The sequence below is a fragment of the Gallus gallus genome, chromosome 2 (assembly GCF_016699485.2).
Source record: "Gallus gallus isolate bGalGal1 chromosome 2, bGalGal1.mat.broiler.GRCg7b, whole genome shotgun sequence".
NCBI classification, from domain to species: Eukaryota; Metazoa; Chordata; class Aves; order Galliformes; family Phasianidae; genus Gallus; species Gallus gallus.
The window spans coordinates 107,364,199-107,382,099 of NC_052533.1; the positions used below are offsets into that span (position 1 = coordinate 107,364,199).

The window sequence follows — 17,901 nt, forward strand, 5'->3', positions numbered from 1 at the left end:
TGTTATAATGAATGAACATTAACATGAGAGTGCACCAGAACTTTATGTGAAAATAGTACTGCAATTTGCTATTGCATAACTCTGCCATTTTCAGGGCACGCATTTACACTAAGATACCAAAGTGGAGGACAAGGCTGCTGGAGGTGCTGAAGTGCAAGAGTGATGCAAGTACTAAACACTCCCCAGCAACCCCTTCCTGCACTAGATAAGGGGTCCTGGTTGTCCTTTTACTTATATCAAGAAGAAGGACTTGGAATTATTTTATGAATTATTACATAAAGAAAGCTGCAATAGCTGGGAGGGAATGGCAGTAGGAGGAGAAGAGGAAAAGTGGCATTATCCTTCTCCATCTCCCAGGCTCAAAAATACTTACTGTGTATTTTAAAATAGCTGATGTCTCCTTGAAAGATATCTGCTTTCCCTCTCTGTGTTAGGAATGGCTTCTGTCAGAGGTAGGAGTGAGGACAATACAGACAGCAGGCAGGATGCACAGACAGCAGTGTACACAGACACACACACACGTGTGCAACACATGTAAGATGTGCTCTCACTGAGCTCCTGCAGGCTGACCTCCGCTCAGCACAGCATCGAGACTGAGGTGTTCAGGGGTCAGGTGAGGGAATGGAGGTTTGAACAGTAGGAAACGTAAGAGCAGGGAAAGAAAAGTAAGCAGGAAAAATGAGAGAAAAGATGACAAGCAGAAGCAAAGTTAGGCAACACAGAAGAGAGAAGAGATGGGAAAAGACGAGACAACCTGTCCAGAACGGAAGAGCAGAGGCAGATCATCAGTGGATCAAAAGCAGCCTCCATGACCAAGGTCTGCACTGCTGAACACAAGACAAACATTACCTTCTGGCTGTCATCCACACAGCTTAGCAGTGCCTCCAGCTGTTACCAGCTGGTCACATCCACACCTCACCACACTTGGTGGAGGGGTCTGAGGCCTTTGTTGTCTGCACAACTCATACCTCATTAGCATTGAGTCTGTTTCAGTACTACAGGATCTGAAACAACCTGGAGACTACATTGTAACCCAGAGTGAACCTTCAAAGATCCAAATGGGCAGGTTGGGAGAGGGATGAAGAATAGTGAAAGCCCCATGATGGTGCACAACACCTCCAGGATGGACTACTTCCAAAACAAAATCTTGCTACAGTCTTGCAGAGAAAATGGAAAGGCAAAGAGAAGAAGGGAGTGAGCTAACCATTAATCAGAGCAGAGAGCTGGATCTTCACTCGGCTTCATGGCTCTCTCCAGCACTGCACTACAGAAGCATCCCAAGAATAGAATTTTAAATGAAGAGAAGAGCATAAAGCATGTCTACACAAACTTCAGAGTCAGGAAAGAAAGTAAGCTGAAGACACGTAGCTGCATTTACTGCAGGGAGATGGTTACTTCAGTTCAAGCTGGTCTTTAAGCTAACAGACAAATTGTATTACTCCATACTGCACCACACTGTGCAATACAGCCACATCCATTCAGAGCTACAGAGCAAAACTGAAGTGAACTGTTTACATTTGAATTGCTAGCATCATAATGACTCCATAGGCATTGATTTCATCTCTGCAGCAACAAACATTCTATGGTTTACCTTCCTGCCTGCAAATCACCTGCTTCAACCTGTTCATTAAAGTATGCAATAATCTTGTGATTTATCACAGGTCTTATTATCCCCAGTGGACAATTTGCAAGACTGAGGCACAGATGAGCAGTGATTCGCTCTAAGAGTATCTAGCAAAGGGTACCGACACAATATTATTAGAAGGATCATGTTTACAGACACCATTTAATTATAAACAATACCAATACCGGTGTATTCAAAGTAACCCAAATTAACTCAATTTTGTACTTGAGTTCACTTTTGCAGAAGGAAATAAATAAATACATCCAGAATGAAAAGGCTGCAAAAAATTATTTCCCAGACAAACTAATATTTAAAACAACTAAACATCAAGTAGCGATCATGATTTAGGTGGCAATATATTGGATACACGGTTCTGTGTTCCTTCTCATGTTACATGTGGGATTAGATGCCTCCAGTGGAAGAATACACCAGCTGTTCCCACAGAGGAAAGATGAGAACCGTCAAACTATGACATAAGAACATACATGAAGGACATAAATACTGGGATGTCTGCTCTTTTCCTGCAAGCTAATGCAGCCACCTCAGGCACACTTGAAACTTCAGAGAGCTCAGTAGCAATTCTCACTTTTGTCAAGTCATTTCATGATTATGTAACACAAACATTCTCCCTTCGGTAATTTATACTTTTGTAACCACAAAAAAAAAAAAAAAAAAAAAAAAAAGATTTTTAATTTTACTTTATATGTCTTTTTACAGGCTTGTAGATATTACAGGTTTGGGGTTTGAACAGAGGCTTCAGAAAGGGAAAGATGAGAAGTAAACTGTAAGACAACACAGCTATACGACACTGTGGGTGCCAAATAAGTTCCAAATGTTCAGTAGTTTAAAATTAATGATGCATCCCAAAACACAAGTCTGGCACTTTTAATAATGAAATTCTTTTCTGTTATACCATCATTTAGTTAATTATTTGTAAGTAAATGACTTGGGTTTTTTTGATGTCCCGTTGCTTAGTTTGGACTAGCCCATCCATGTATGTATATTTTGATTAGGTCACTGATACCTGAGACCAGGAGGTATAAGCCTCTAAGACACGTAGGGCTGAAGCCTACAGCAGAGTGGAAACAGAAGAAAAGGCTTTGTAACTGAGCCTGGAGAAGAGCAGAGGGTGGAGAGCATGCAATTGCATCCTTGGATACAGATGATTGTCCTCTGACTTTTTCTCCTTCTATTCCATTAGTCTGTGCACACTCACAGTCAGGAAACCTGATACGTTAAACTACTCCTAGAAAAATATTCAAAATCCAGTGTGATGATTTGGACACCTTGGTAATTGTGATTAACATTATTAAGTTGTTAGGAAGTTGTTATTATGCAAACCACCGTGCTATGGTTACTTCCTTGTATATGTTTACTCGTCGTTCAGGCATCCCTCCCCATTTTGAGGAACGCCGACATGGACAGCAGGCCACATACCACACACCCCATGAGGCTGTGGGGCAGATGAAGCTGTAGGGCAAGACAGGCTGCTCCAAGGGAGTCATGCCTGCTAGTGACCTTTCATCTTGCCTGCAAAGCAGTGCCACTACCCTAAGGTCACAGGGTAAATCAGGTCAGAAAGGACCTCGGGAGGTCAGTACCGAGGGGCTGTGGTTAGCTGTGTCCAGAGCTGGCTCATCTCAGGACAAACAAGCTCCAGTCTTGCAGCTTCTTCTTACAAAGGAACAGCTCCAGCCTCAGCCAACTTGGAGGTCCTCCACTGAACTTGCTCTGGTTTGTTGATGCTTTCCCTGTATTGAGGGACTCGAAACTGCATGCAGTGTTCTAGATATGGCCTAACAAATGCCAAATAAAGGGAGATAATTACTTCTCTTGGGCCATGTTACTGTTAATACAACACAGGATGCTCTTGATCTTCTTTGCTATCAGGGCACAGAGGGCTCATATTCAGCTTCCTGCTTCCCACAGCCCCATTTGCCAGGAGTAAGAGGCCAATGGCCTCAACTGTTGACTGGCTATGCTTGAAATGTGGAATCTGTGAGAGACATCAGAGCCACACTACTACTGACAGAGATGTACATTTGGGGGCAAGAAGAAGTAATGTGCCGGCCCCAAGAGTTAAGATCTTGCTCAATATGTGAGACTAGATAGATGTGATTCATTGTTGGGAGGAATGTTAGCGCTCAAAGCAGAGAGAGGTGGAGAGGGATAATGCTGGAAGTCAGCAATACTTTTCAGTCAACAACAGTTATATTAAGGGTGCTGCCTAACTTGTCCTCAGGAAAAGAGTTTGTGTAATGGAACATGTCCAAACACATTAATGAAGAAAAATGACAGAAAAGGACACAGAAATATGATCAAATACTGAGCAAGGGATAACAGAAGGCAGATACAAGTTTATTGTTGTAAAGTCAGAGGCTGGCCTAGTCTGGCAAAAGCACAAACCCCATTAAAAAGCAAGCCTTGTCCAGGAGCGCACAAAAAGAACCCTAACCATCCCTACTCAAAGGAGTTCTAACATGACAAGGAAGTCAATTGGTATGTGGGTTTTTTTTTTGTCTGTTTGTTTGTTTTTGTTCTATTTTGCTTGCTACATCTCTTTGTGTGTATGTACAAACTCCTGTGTTGTGCAAACAATAGCCAGAACTCTCACCTAGAGAGAGCTCTGACTGGCTGTGCACCCAAACCTCTGGACAGCCCAAAGAAACTGCTTTAGTCCCAAAAGAGTAGGCAGATAAAAGTGGGCTGCAGTTTGCATGAGGGATGCTGAACAGGAGCTCTGCACCACGTGTGCTAAGTAAACAGTCAGGTGATCAAGAATCCTGATGCTTAAAAGAGGGGCAATATTTCACAGAAAGATGCAAAAATCCAATTCCTCCCTGACATCCCTCCATCATGACAAAAGAAAACATATAATAATAACAACAAAAAAAAATCATTTACATCCTATTCACAGATTCACCTTTACTATTAGTCTTCTGTTAAAATATGGATGAAAAAAACAATAATACATATGAATACGTAAATGTGTATATATGCATGTTCTTGCATATCCCATACATATGAATCCAGTTAGCACTTCAGAGCACTAACACCTTTTGATAAAGCAACAGAACGAAACTATATTGTTGTTTGCATTTTATGAGACTCGAGGCATACAATTTTATCCAGAACATGTCCAAAAAGTGACCTAATGAATGGAAAATCTTTGTAAATTTATGAGTGAAATTCAGCACCCGAAAACAGGTACAATTACACCATCATTGGGAAAAAGTCCTGCGGCTGGTAATATCAAATGCAACATCTTTATGATGTAATTTCGTTATGTTGCTGACTCATTAGCATTAGTGTTTGATATGTATCATGATTACAGAGCACTTGATACACTACGTTATGATGTCAGCTACCATTACAGTGGGACGAGGAATAAGAAATGAGAGGCATGCTGTAGTTCATGGCCCGTGACCCTTCTAGACATGCACACAGTGAGAGAAAATGTAGAGCTAATGAAAAAAAAAATTGCTTTATTTGACATATTATTCATCAGTTTTTAATTACAATCCCAGCCTTCCAATTCACAAAACCATGGAATCCCAGAATGGCTGAGACTGGCAGGGCCCTCTGGGTCCATCAGTCCCAAGCCCTGCTCCATCAGGGACACCAGAGCACGGGCCCAGGCCCACGTCCAGGTGGCTGCTGAAGGTCTCTGAGGAGCAGACCCCACATGGCGGCCTGTGCCAGTGCTCCATCACCTGCACAGCACAGAAGTGCTCCTGGTGCTCTGAGGGAACATCCTGTGTTCCAGTTTGTGCCCACTGCCTTTTGTCCTGGCACTGGGCACCACCGAGGAGAGCCTGGCTCTGTCCTCTCTGCAGATTTTTGTACGTACTAAGATCCCTCCGTAAGCCTTCCCTTCTCCAGGCTGAATGGGCCCAGCCCTCAGACCCTCCTCATGGGAAAGATGCCTCAGCCCCTTTGTGATCCTACACTGGGCCCTTTCCAGTATGTCCAGGTCTTGTGCTTCTGGTACTGAAAGCAAAATTCCTATTCATCCAATGTGAGCAGAACCTATTGTTTATCAGTCTCTTAGTTATACAGGCAGCCTTGGAAATGCATAAAGATTTAACAGAAATCCAACGTTGTGTTTTTTCACATTGGTCCAATCCTGGGTTTAGACAAAGTAACTCGCTAGAAGATACTGAACACACTTCGCTCTTTTGCTGTACCTTGGCATGAGAGAAACAATCCAACCTTGAAACATGATGATCTGACCTGATACTGTTTCTCCAGCCCACCAAACTGAGGGGAGGTAACCTGAGAGGTCACACCACCCTGTGCTTCCACCTACTGAAGGATCACGTTTGTCAGACGTTCAGGAAGCAGGTTGAGTTACCATGAGGTGATGAGCTCTGCCTTCCAGTCGCTTGTGATAAATTGCCATGCTGGTGAATTGAAATAAAACACACTAGCCAAAACTTGCCTAGGAAGGTTGTAAGCAGCTGGCTTGTAACACACTAAGCACTGGATTTGACATCCTTCTGAGGGAAAGGGAACGATTTCTTAAGACTGGTGAAATGGTTACACAATCTCCCCCAGTACCTGCTGTTACGGTGCTTGGCTGCCCTTATCATCACAGCACCGACATAACACCCAACTTACATTTGTCTTTGTGCAGCCAAAGCGTGTGTATTATCTTTCTTTAAAAGGGCATGCACAAAGGCTATCAGGCTGGCATTCTCCTAATCTGAGCGTATTATGACTGTTTCTCTCAGCTTGTGTTTTCTGAGGGTCTTAAACACTTTAAAGCCATTTCGTGGACTGTAAATTTTGTGCAGAAGAAAGTAGGATGCATTAATCCATCGGATACCCGAGTGGTACCTCAAGGACAGCAGTATATGCAGCCCCTTTGATTATCTATGACACTTCATATGTAATAACTTCTCTTGCTTAAAACAGCTACAACTCTGATGACACAACGATCCCAGGTATCGGTTTTGCAGTCTGTTGTCTCTTATTTTATGGTTGAAACACTGGTTTTCTTTCCCTTACACATTGTACTTTACTGACTGAATCGCATCATATTTATTTCTGGCCATTATATCTCTTTTTCGAGAACATTTTAAATCATAAGCCTGTTCTTCAAAGTCCTTTGGTATCACCTGAAAATTTTACAAGGGTATTCTCTGGTCTGGCAACTAATGAAAATACTGAACAATAATGGAGCTGGGACAGAGACGGCTCTGTGGGTAGAACTCCATTTGATACAGCTTCCTACTTTGACAGAGAACTTTAGAGTAATACGTTTCCATTTGATGATGATTTCTTCTTAATTACTTGTACCTAGTGTATTTACAGGAATGTGGGACAGTATCAGAAGTCTCACTGAAATGAAATCACATCTACTTAATTTAGCATTCCCTGCTCTTCACAGGGAGTTCAGCTCTGAAAATATCTCAAAGGGCAGAAATGCTGCAGACCTATCAAGTGAAAATGTGGTTTCTTAGTCCTTAATTTGTAATTTTATATCTGATTTTTGTATGATACTATGCCAAGTCTATTCTTTCAGTCAAGTTGATGGACTTTGTTCTTAGATCTCATTTATTATGACGTAGGACGAGGCGTGGAAGTTTTTGGTTTGGAAAACCTGAGAACATAGGTCCTATAGAGAGGCCAACTCAAGGTAAGTTTGCAGGGGAAGTCCTAAGTGATGAGAACAGGCAGTGACAAGAGCTCATTGTTAACATTATTTGACTCTGGCAGGGAGGATAAAGATGACTAAATTCTGCTATTATTTGTTCTCATTACCTGGCTATCTCAGAATTGCCTGTTTCTAACAGAAATCCAAGCAGGTGGGAAAAAATAAATACATAAACAAAAAGTGCTGTGTAATTCCATGGGTGCTCTCCTAGCGCTGAAAAATGCTGGTAACAGAAATACTAAAGTAGGAACAACATGACTCAAGTCTTAAAATTGCAGTTGGCTGTAGCTATTCCCATTGGTAGGAAGCAGAGCCAAGTCCAGGTATGAGCTTATTCTGCTCTACAATTACAGTGAATCTCCTGTGCTTGCAATTGTCTGAAATCAGTACATTCCCATCTGCCCCCAGGCAGGAACATGACGGAATTATCACAGCAGCGATACCAAGGGTTGCATGTCTCACCATCACACCTCCACCTATTCACTGCACAGTTTGGACCAGAGCAAAGAAAAATGAACCTCTAAATGGCTGTGTCCCTGCTGGCATTCAGAATAGACCAACAGGCGCATATTTGTAAAGCAAAATAGCTGACACTGACAATCTAGTGTCCATGTCATAAGGATTTCAGAAGGTTTTCCACCGAACTCATTCTAGTCTGACTTCATAGACTGTATGCTAATAATTACATTAGCGTGTGCCTAATGCACCTAGATTAGGGTCATTCCAAGGGAATCCCTCTTGTGTGCTTCAGGGTGGCTCTGTGGAATGAACTAAAGCTTGGTAATGGGAGACCTGCCTAAAAGGACGCTCCTGATCTGAGCTGTAATGCTAAATATGTGTGCATCTGATGATGCTAAAGGGTGCTGAAGTTTCTGCACTCATTAGGTCTGCTGTTCCCTTTGCAACGAACTGTATGGGTTTTGTTGCCAAGATCCTCCTCCCACTGCAAACAAGAGACAGAAAATGGCTAAGGCATACAATTGGGGCATTCATGGCAAAGAAATGAGTTCAGCTGTGAGAAGATTTTGAAAATTATGAAGTGATTTATTCTTGCAAAGTGTACCTTTATGAAATGGAATTGATTACACACTCTTTTAAGTTGTGTTATGTTTGGCTCTTAGTCGTCAGTGGAGAAATTGTGCAAAGTGCAGATTGCATTGAGCCACTGTGTTAGTGCAAATACAGTGCTGCAATGTAGTGTACAGTGGAGATGGATGGCTCTATCTAGCTTCCCAGGCACGCTTCAGGTCTGAAGCAACAGGCTACTTTAGCTCTCATAAATCCTCCCAGAGCTTATCCAGCTCTCCACAGGGCCTGCTCTCATGCCACTTTGCTCTAGAGCTTGGTCCACCAAAAAAGAAATTGGAGGAAATCTGTGTCTGCTGGATACAGTGAGCTGAATTTAGCACTTGTCCTGTTGACTCAGCAGTAAAGGAAGCAGAGCTGGAGGTGCCGGCTGTGGCCTTGGGTTGGAGCTGAAAATGGGGGAGAGAAGGCAGCCTGAGAGCAACGAGGAGTGGAAGAGTATAATCTCAGACCTGGGAGGGGCAAGAAGCTGTGGTTGTGGTGGCAATGTTGGGCATACAAGCGAGCAGGGAGGAGGTGGGGCAAGACAGAGGCTTGTGATAGGGTCTGCTCGCCTCACCTTGCTGCATTCCACTTGCACATCTGGAAGCTCGAACACACTGTGAGCAGCACCGCAGGAATGGGCCACTGCCTGCTCTGCCACCACCTCCTGCGGCCTGGAGCAGGGTGGGCAAGCACTGTGACCTGCAGTGCCCACCTCATCTGGCTGCGCTGCTCTGCGCCATTTGTTTCTGCCATGTCCCTGCCCCAAGTGAGCCGGGATAACGAAGAAGCTGCTGTTTGGTCTCACTCCTCCAAAACCTGCACTTACCATCATTTTCCAGAACACAGTTTAACAGATGCTTCTCAAGTGTGCTGGCTGATCCCTACGGTTAAGAAAGCAGTCCAACATATTTTCCAACGCCACCAAGAAACCAAAGTCGTTTTAATACACTCAAGTAAAATGTTGCAGTATGTGATTCTGCCTTCTGGTAATGATTAATTCTTAAGAAGCACACAATGGTTACAAGCTTAAAAAAAATAAAAATAAAAAAAAGTTATTTTAGTTCTTTTCCATCTGTGTTTGCTTGCTGCTACTTTTACCCACATGATAAGGAAGAATGCAACACAAACTCCTTGTGTTTGCCTTACAAACCCCAACTATTATGTCTGCTCCTGCTCAAAATAGCTTTTCATTTTCCCTCAGGTGATCTCAGTCAGGAGCTCAGCTCTGTTGCCCAAGCACGGGTCTGTGCAGCTCACAGCCAGCGGCAGCCCACAGCACAGCAGACACCCAGCCAGGTTAGCACATTTACCCAGCTGCTGGCAAAACAAGCTGCTGGGAAGTGTCCCGGAGCGGGTCTTGCAGCCACAGTTGCTCCTAAATAACTCCCTCAGCAGCGAGCAGAGCTGGGTGGGAACCCCAAAGAGCAGACAGCCGGGCCGGGTAAAAGCAAGAAGCATGGGGAGCACAAGGTGGGAACAACTCTGGGAAAGAGGGCCTGAAATAAGAGGTCGGCTGCTGGAAGGTGGAAGCTGGCACATTCCCATGCCTGTAGGATGGAACAGGTGAAGGTGCGCTGGTGGGGCTGCACGGGGGGTGTCTTGGGCACCCGCACCTCTGCTGAGGCAGCGCGCAGGCAGCAGCCTGGGAACGAAACTCGGTATCTCCTACATCTGCTGCACACTGACGGTAAATCAAGATATTTACCGACCCACCCATTCATTTAAATTCTGCAGGTCTCTTATTTGCAAACATGAGGTTTGTTTCAACTTATTCAAAGTAAGCTTTTTTCTTTTTTTTTTTTCTTTTTTTTTTTTTTTCTAGCTTTCGTATTTATTTCTCAAAGCTGAAGCGGGGACGGGCACGGAACACGACCAGCCCCGTAAAGATGCATACAGAGACTATTCCTCACCCGTGCCTTATCAGGGGGTGAGCTAAATGATCTCCAGAGGTCCCTTCCAACCCCTACGTTCTGTGACCCCGTGATCCTTTAAAACGCGGACGGCTTTCCGAGCGGCAGCTACCCGCTGAAAACCCGGTTACCTGGTTTCCACCAGGACCTGACGCTACGCAACACCCGCTCACCTCCCCGGATCCTTATGCAGGCAGCGGGGCTCCGCGCCGCCTCAGCCCGTGCCGGAGCCCCGGGACACCCGCGGGGCCCGGAGCCCACCCGGCGCGGAGCCCCGCGGGGCTACGCGCCGTTACCTTGTAGTGGCGGAAGCCATCCAGCTGCCGGCCGCTCACATACCGCCGCCGCCACATCGCGTCGCACCGCGCCGCGCCGCGCCGGGCGGGGAAGGCAGCGCCGGGGCTGGAGGGGCTGGGAGGGCCGGAGGCGGGCGCAGGGCGGGGGCTGGAGGGCGGCTCCCGCCCGCGGCCGTCAGGCCGGGTCCGGCTCCCGCTGCCGGGCCCGGGCGCCGCCCGGCTCTGCCCCGTGCTCCCGCCGGCCGGCCTGTGTCGCGGGGCTCCCCGTGTCGGCGGTGTCCCCCGGCGAGCTGCCGGTGGCTGGAGACGCCTTCAGTCTGACGCCTTTAGGCCCTGAATGCGTTCTTCTGGTTAACTGTTTTTCTGCCTTCCGTATTGCAGATAGCGTGGAGCCGATGTTCGGCTGCAGATGCCCGTGAGGGTGCGGCTTTCACCTCGTGTTACCTCACTGCACGCTGCTCAGTGGGGAGCTGAAGTTGTGCACATCAGGGCCTGAGATCCTATTAACCAAAGGGAATCTATCCAGCAAGGAAATCAATTAAAATCCATTACTCAGCCCTGTGAGCTCTTCCAGGCACCTTGTGCATTGCAGGAGCCAGTGTTATTTTACAAGCTGTGCAGATTCAATAGGAATTTATATACAAGTTAAAATCACGACGTGCAAGCTGTATGCAATGGCTCTTGTTCTCTATTATTAATTACATATTAATCACTTAAGACACACACCCACATTCTGCTTCCAGCAGCAACATCTGAACTTCAGGCCTTGAAAACAGCCGATGCGTAAGTACTGAGCTTCACATCACTGAGTTAATGATGCCAGTCAGGAAGGGTAAAGTATTTGCATCTGACAGTTTTCAGAAGCCAGCGCCTTAAATCGATGTGCACGCGTACACGGGGTTTTGAATTGGGATTCTCTTCACCTCCCATTGTTACTATCATGTTTTTAAGCTGTATTACGCTATCAAGTTTATCTACAAGGGTGTCTGAAGAAAGGTTCGTGATTACTGTAGTCAGCAGAGGGTTTCTTTATGCAATGAGGTTACTAAAAGTGACTTGACCATTTTCTAGTTATTGCTTTCATTTCTTAACTCGGACGCTCAAAAGCCTCAAACACAAAAGCAGAAATGCACCTGAACAAATATGAGCTGTGTGATAGATAGAATCATAGAATCACAAGGTTGGAAAGGACCTACAAGATCATCTAGTCCAACCGTCCTCCCATCACTGTTGCTACCACAAGCCACTAAGCCATATCTCGTAGCTCCTCATCCAGATTCCTTTGAACACTGCCAGGGACGGCGACTCCACCACCTCCCTGGGCAGGCCATTGCAGCGCCTGACCACTCTCTGAGAGAAAATGTCTTTCCTTATATCAAATCTAAACCTCCCCTGGTGCAACGTGTGGCCATTTCCTCGGGTCCTGTTTGTCGCCTGGGAGAAGAGGCCAAACCCCTCCTCATCACAGCCTCCCTTCAGGAAGTTGTAGAGTGCAGTGAGGTCTCCCCTGAACCTCCTCTTCTCCAGACTGAGCAATCCCAGCTCCCTCAGCCGCTCAGGTGGTAGAAAAGGCACTTAAATATTTTCCTCTCTGCAGGCTTCCAAGTTTATCTTAAAAAGAAGAATCGCTGCCAGGAAGATATTGATATAGAAGACACATACACACTGCAGATATAGAAAACAAGTTTTATTTCCTTCCCTCAAAACTCTTGCTGATGAACACATAAAATAATTTAAAAAACAAAACAAAACTCTAGCAAATGCTCCATTCACCAGAAAATGCAAAAGATTGCATATGTGTAACAATGCAGTTTTATGGATTTGTACCTCAGCATGTTCTGTGTCTGCTAATCATCACATTTGATTTGATTGGAAGCAGTCAGCTTTGGGTAGGAGAGACTGAGAGATTTGGGCCTGATCAGCCTGGGGAAGAGGAGGTTCCAGGGGATCTTATCAGTGTACGTAGGCATCTGAAGGGAGGGTGCAAAGAGGACAGAGCCAGGCTCTTTTCTGTGGTGCCCAATGCCAGGACAAGAGGCAGTGGGCACAAACTGGAAGACAGGATGTTCCCTCAGAGCACCGGGAGCACTTCTGTGCTGTGCAGGTGATGGAGCACTGGCACAGGCTGCCCAGAGGTTGTGTGTGGGGTCTGCTCCTCGGAGACCTTCAGCAGCTGCCTGGACGTGGGCCTGGGCCCTGCTCTGGTGTCCCTGATGGAGTGGGGGGTGGGCCCGATGGACCCAGAGGGCACTGCCAGCCTCAGCTGTTCTGGGATTCTATGGTATGTTTAGAGGTTTACCCCACAGTTTTGTTTGTTTGTTTTTGTTTTGTTTTGTTTTGTTTTCCCCAAACAAATGTTTTCGAGTGCTTTTTCAGACAGATGTTTCAGTTGTGATTCAAACTACCTATTCTTCACACAGGAATGTTAGAAAAGCAATGAAAGCAGCCTTAGTGCTATAGCACATTCCCTTGCATACGTTCTGGGAAATTAATGAGTTGAAGCCTGAGGAAATTAGAGCTTTAGCTGGCACCAGTATGTGGGTATTACAACCTGAAAGAACTTCCATTTCACAAACTTGAGTGTGGATGAGGCGAACACTAAGACAAATGTGCAAATCAGAGCACTGTTAGCTTTTAGTAAAGAAAAGACTCAAGTTTTATAAAATCTCTGGCTTGCATATTTGTGATAGTTCAGACTTTAGTACTAAAGAAATTACCCAAACAGGGCTTTCTATAGCTCAGAGGGAAATAATTCGAGGCCAGATCTGACTCCGGTGAAATCAGTGGAATTCCCAAGACTTCAGTTGTGTTTACTAATGATGTGTAGCACTGAATTCATTATTTGAAAATAAAATATATAGTGATTCATTATTTTGAAAGAACAGACATATTGTACCACTGGTGCGTGGAAGACAGTACTAAAAAGGAGCACTGTACCATAGATACAAGTGTTATGAAAGAAAAAAGGAGTAACACTGCATATCACACTGGGCAGTGGTACCATTTAATTTACAGCAGAACTGAAGCCACAGCTCTGGGACTAAGAAGGCTGAAGTTTTACATGTTGTTTCCTACGAAACATTAGAAAGTTGGAAGTCATCAGAATGTAATGCAGTCTACAGGAGAAAATGTGTTGGATCTAGACTGACTTGTCTTTGATCTAGGCTAGGCTTTGGGATCATATATTACCTGTTATAAGAATCCATCTGATCTTGAAACATGGACTCTAAAATACTTAATTAGAGTTTTCTCCCTATCTCATCCCAATTGGGCTGGCTGGGATGTTTGTGACTTTCAAAACTTTGCTAAGGAAATGACTTGAACCAAACATCTTCATCTGTGTTAGAATTGGACATTGTCCTTGAAGGTTTTATATACTGGAAAGCTTTTAGAGTTGTAACTTACTGCTCCGTCAGAGGAAATGAATCCATAAACTCAGGTTAGAACGAAGGACAGGCACATTCCTTCAAAAGAAACAAGTTCTTCCAGGTTCAGTAATTTAAGCCTCCTTATCTGTTGATTAATTTGTATAAAATACCTTTTGCTTCTTTGAGAGAGAAGTTCTTTCTGCATGGATCTAAAAACATCCATGCAAGCAACAGCAGAAAAATAAATGCTTTCTTTTTTTTCTTTTTTCAGATTTTACTGAAGAAATTGTTTTATTGATTACATGAAATTTATATATTTTTTTTATAGATACTTAATGCACTGGAGTACAAAAAGTTCCATTTCTTAATGCTTCCTAAGCAGCGGCATCACGATCTTGAGCACAAACACGGCCAATCGGTACATCAGATCAAAGTATGAAATTAAACTATCATTCATGGCTGCAAGATGTGATGACAGGTATAACCCACAGGAACTTTTAACGGGCTGGAAGAACAGCGTACAAGTATTACAAAGCTTCTTTATTCTTTTTCCACAGAAAATTATTTTTAAAACAATCACAGCTCTATTTTAATTCATACTATATAGGGTTGTTTTCTGGCTTCTTTCCTCTATTTCCATGTCATTTTAGTATCTCTTTGTGAAGAATATTAAAGCAAATAAATCTATAAATTGGGTCACTTTCTCGTAATTCCACAGAAGGAAATCCTGCCAGATGCAAGTATCTTGTAATCCTCAGAAGGAGACTAAGTACAGAAAAAAATAACACAGATTCACTTATCTGACTTACCTTCTATAGTTTGAGTACTTCTGTGATTTAGCTCTAACACAACCTATCCAACTGAATAGCACAGTGATACCTCTTGAAATATCAAAGAAAACCACTTTGACGATGCATAATTGAGCTAATTTGTCAGTCTGGTAGCTGGAAAAGAAATACTGCAAGCTTTTGGAAGGATGTGAACATAAGGCTTTTAACTCTGTTTTGAACATAACAATCAAAGGCAGCATGAGTTGTAGATGATGATTCTGGCTCTTCTCTCTCTGCAGAACGCACTTTAATTAGTGGCAGCTTTACAAAGGGAATGTGAGATGGGTATTGGCCACAGGGTGCCTTGGAAAAAATACAAACCATAAACTATAGCTGCAGATACATGCAATTACGGTTTAATAACAAAAATTAGCCATACAGTGCCTCCTATCAAAACATATATTTACAAATTCTAGCTGTGCCGGGGCATAAAGCATAATTCTTTGTTTTTCTTTTACAAAGATTGTTTATTATTCTCTCTTTGCACCAGCACCGACAGCCTGACCTTCTCAAGACCACATAAAAGCATTTAAAAATAACCGGGATGCCCTTCTACTGCCGCTGCTTCCTCCTGAATCAGAACATCGTTGTCAAAGGCTGTCAGCCTTCTTTTCCCTTCAGTTAGCTGCAGTGACCGCTTGCTGCAAGACACACTCCATTCGAAGGCATTTGAGTCCCACCTCCCTACGTTTTGGCACAGATGCTATTTTCTTGCCTGTAAATGCATGCTGGTGTTAGAGTGTAAAACATGTTAAGCTGGTGGCTTAACAGCAAGCGTATTTCACGTGAAGCGTTTTGTTTTGTGTTCGCATTTTGCTTCGTTAGATAACGAGCTGTTTATTTCCTCGAGCTGTTAACACAGCATCCATCATCCCTGTCAGATCTGAGTGACTTAGACCGGCATGAAGGTCAAACACCACCCGAAGGATTTCTCCTGCCCCCACCCAAAGCCCCAGCAGCCGAAACGCGGCCCTACTCTCCCTGCTCAGGGTCACTACTTCACAAGGTGAGGCGCCCCCGGAAGCCCGACAGCACCACAGCGCCCGCCAAGCCTGGGCGCTGAAACGCGCATGCGCGACACTCTCTTCCGTAGGTACCGCCCCTTCTCGTGACGTCACCGGGCAGCCCAATGAAGAGCGGCGGCTCTGTTGGCGCCAAAGCTGGAAAGGGAGGCGGTGCGGCCGGGCAGGGGGTTTCTTGGTCGCCACGCCCCTAGGGCTCGCTTGCCACGTGACCGGGGCTCGGGCCGCCCTGCCGAGGGCGATGCCCAGTAGGAAGGTACCTGCGTGCGCGCTGAGGGGGGCTGTGCGGGAGGGCTCTGCGCGAGGCGGGTTAGCCGCCGTGCTCCCCTCAGGGCGAGCTCCGGCCCCGCTGCCCGCCCCCGGTGCTCGGGCCTTGGTGCTCCCCGGAAGGGGTCGGCTCGGACGCGTCCCTGGCGCTGTGGCGGCGGGCCCTCCCCGCGTCGTGCCGCGGGGCTTGGCTGCCTCACGGCGACCCGCCGCTCCTGGCGGGAGCACCGAGGGGACGCGGAGCGGGCTCGGTGGCAGCCGGGGAAAGCGAACCCCGGGGTTTTGGTCAGGACGGGCGGGCTCCGTGTCGCTCTCTTGGTGGCTCGGTCTCTTGAGGCGCGGGCGGGCCGTGAGCCGAGCGGAGGTACGCGCCGTCCGGCGTGCTGCCTGCTCTGTGCCCCGCGGCACCGTGCTGCCGCCTGGCGGCTGTGCTGGGAGCCACGGCACGGCTTAGCGCGGGACGGGCCTTAAAGATCACCGAGTTCCAATCCCGTGCCGTTCCCAGCCTCCAGCTCCGGCTGCCCAGGGCCCTGTCCAGCCTGCTGTTACGCATCTCCAGGGATGGGGCACACACAGCTTCTCCGGGCAGCCTTGTGCAGACTTCAAATGTTAGGTGCAGGTGCTAAACAAAATTCGTTTCTCCTTGTAGCATATGGGTAGGAATGGTATGAGTATTCCACACCAGTTTTTTAAGTACAGCTAAGTTTAAAGTTATACTAGATTGAGTTGACATTTGATGACAGCTTTTGGTAGTGTTTTGTAGAAGAAGACACTGTTTCTAGTTACTGTGTCAGTGACAGCTGTACTGCTGAGGTGAGAAACAGCAGTCCTCTGTATTTGCTGCCTATTCAATTAATTAAGCCGTTTTAAGAAATAAACTGACCTGCTATATAACTGATGTGTGGTGTTATGATTGTATCTGAAGTGTTTCAGGTAACATAATCTTGAGAAAGCTTTTCTGTGTACTTCTGTTCTCATCTGTTTGATTGGTAGAGTGCAGATCTATGTCTAACTACAACTTGGCACGAGCTATGTGTAAGAAGTGCATTTCAGTGGTATCCTTACTGCATGAGGGTTTTCTCCCTCAGCGTTATCACAATAACTTGTACTGATGCTTACATAAGCATGTATGGGTTTTAGAAAAACACCCAGTGTTCACGTGGCAGTGTTACCCAGTTGTGTGTGTATATCCACGTATGTGTCAGCCAACAAGAAAATAGCCTTTCACGAACAGAAGCAAAATCAGAAACATAAGAGTTTTGAAACATAAAAATACCAGTCCCATATGTCAGTATCAATGGAAGTATTTTGGAAAACAATATTTCTTTTTTTTAAGTGCATGCCAACAGTGTGGGAGGAGGAATGCCAGGTCACTGTGACCGTAGTTATGCAGCTCAGCATTTTTTGCTAATGATTACAGCTTGGTGAGGATGCCTCTTAGTTAAGATTGCGGGTGTTTTTGCCAGTTGACTTTGGGAAGGATGTATGCTGGTTTTCATTATGGAAAAAGAAATCTTGGCTTGAAATAATACAGCCTCTTTTTAAATCCTCACTTGAAGGTTTAAAACACGTGGATATTTTAGTATTTCAAGCAAATGAAAACCTCCATTTCTATCCGGGCACTGAAAGTGGTAACTATCCTTACAGGAACTCAGTGGCATGAATGCTGAGTTCTGCTGAAAATGAGATTTCTGTTGTCAAATTGAGTTTTATGCTGTTTTAAAATTGGGCTTTTAAAGCCTGGAACTCCTTCATTCTTTCTTATGAGTGTTTTCATGTGACAAGTGAAGGTGAAAGATGGGAATGGTCGGTGTTTGATATCACTGTGTATTCTTCTGTGGTGTATTCAAAAGT

The 17,901-nt window shown here is 45.2% G+C and overlaps 2 protein-coding genes across 10 annotated transcripts in view; one reads left to right on the forward strand and one right to left on the reverse strand.

The window, feature by feature from the left end:
• Nucleotides 1-10,643, reverse strand: part of SELENOI2 (selenoprotein I 2) — a 49,470-nt gene extending 38,827 nt beyond the window's left edge. The window contains exon 1 of the mRNA XM_015282646.4: nt 10,561-10,643. Within this exon, the coding sequence (XP_015138132.2) occupies nt 10,561-10,617 (57 nt within the window). The 5' untranslated portion in view covers nt 10,618-10,643. The remainder of the gene's footprint in view (nt 1-10,560) is intronic.
• A 5,336-nt stretch (nt 10,644-15,979) lies between these two features.
• The window catches only part of LOC421106 (KIAA0146), a 205,947-nt gene continuing 204,025 nt past the window's right edge, over nt 15,980-17,901 (forward strand). For all 9 annotated transcript variants that reach the window (XR_003073926.3, XR_003073925.3, XR_005855832.2 and 6 more), the window contains exon 1: nt 15,980-16,036. Coding sequence is in view for 5 of the 9 variants with exons in the window: in XM_025147953.3 (XP_025003721.2) it covers nt 16,022-16,036 (15 nt within the window). In the remaining 4 variants the exon portion in view is untranslated. The remainder of the gene's footprint in view (nt 16,037-17,901) is intronic.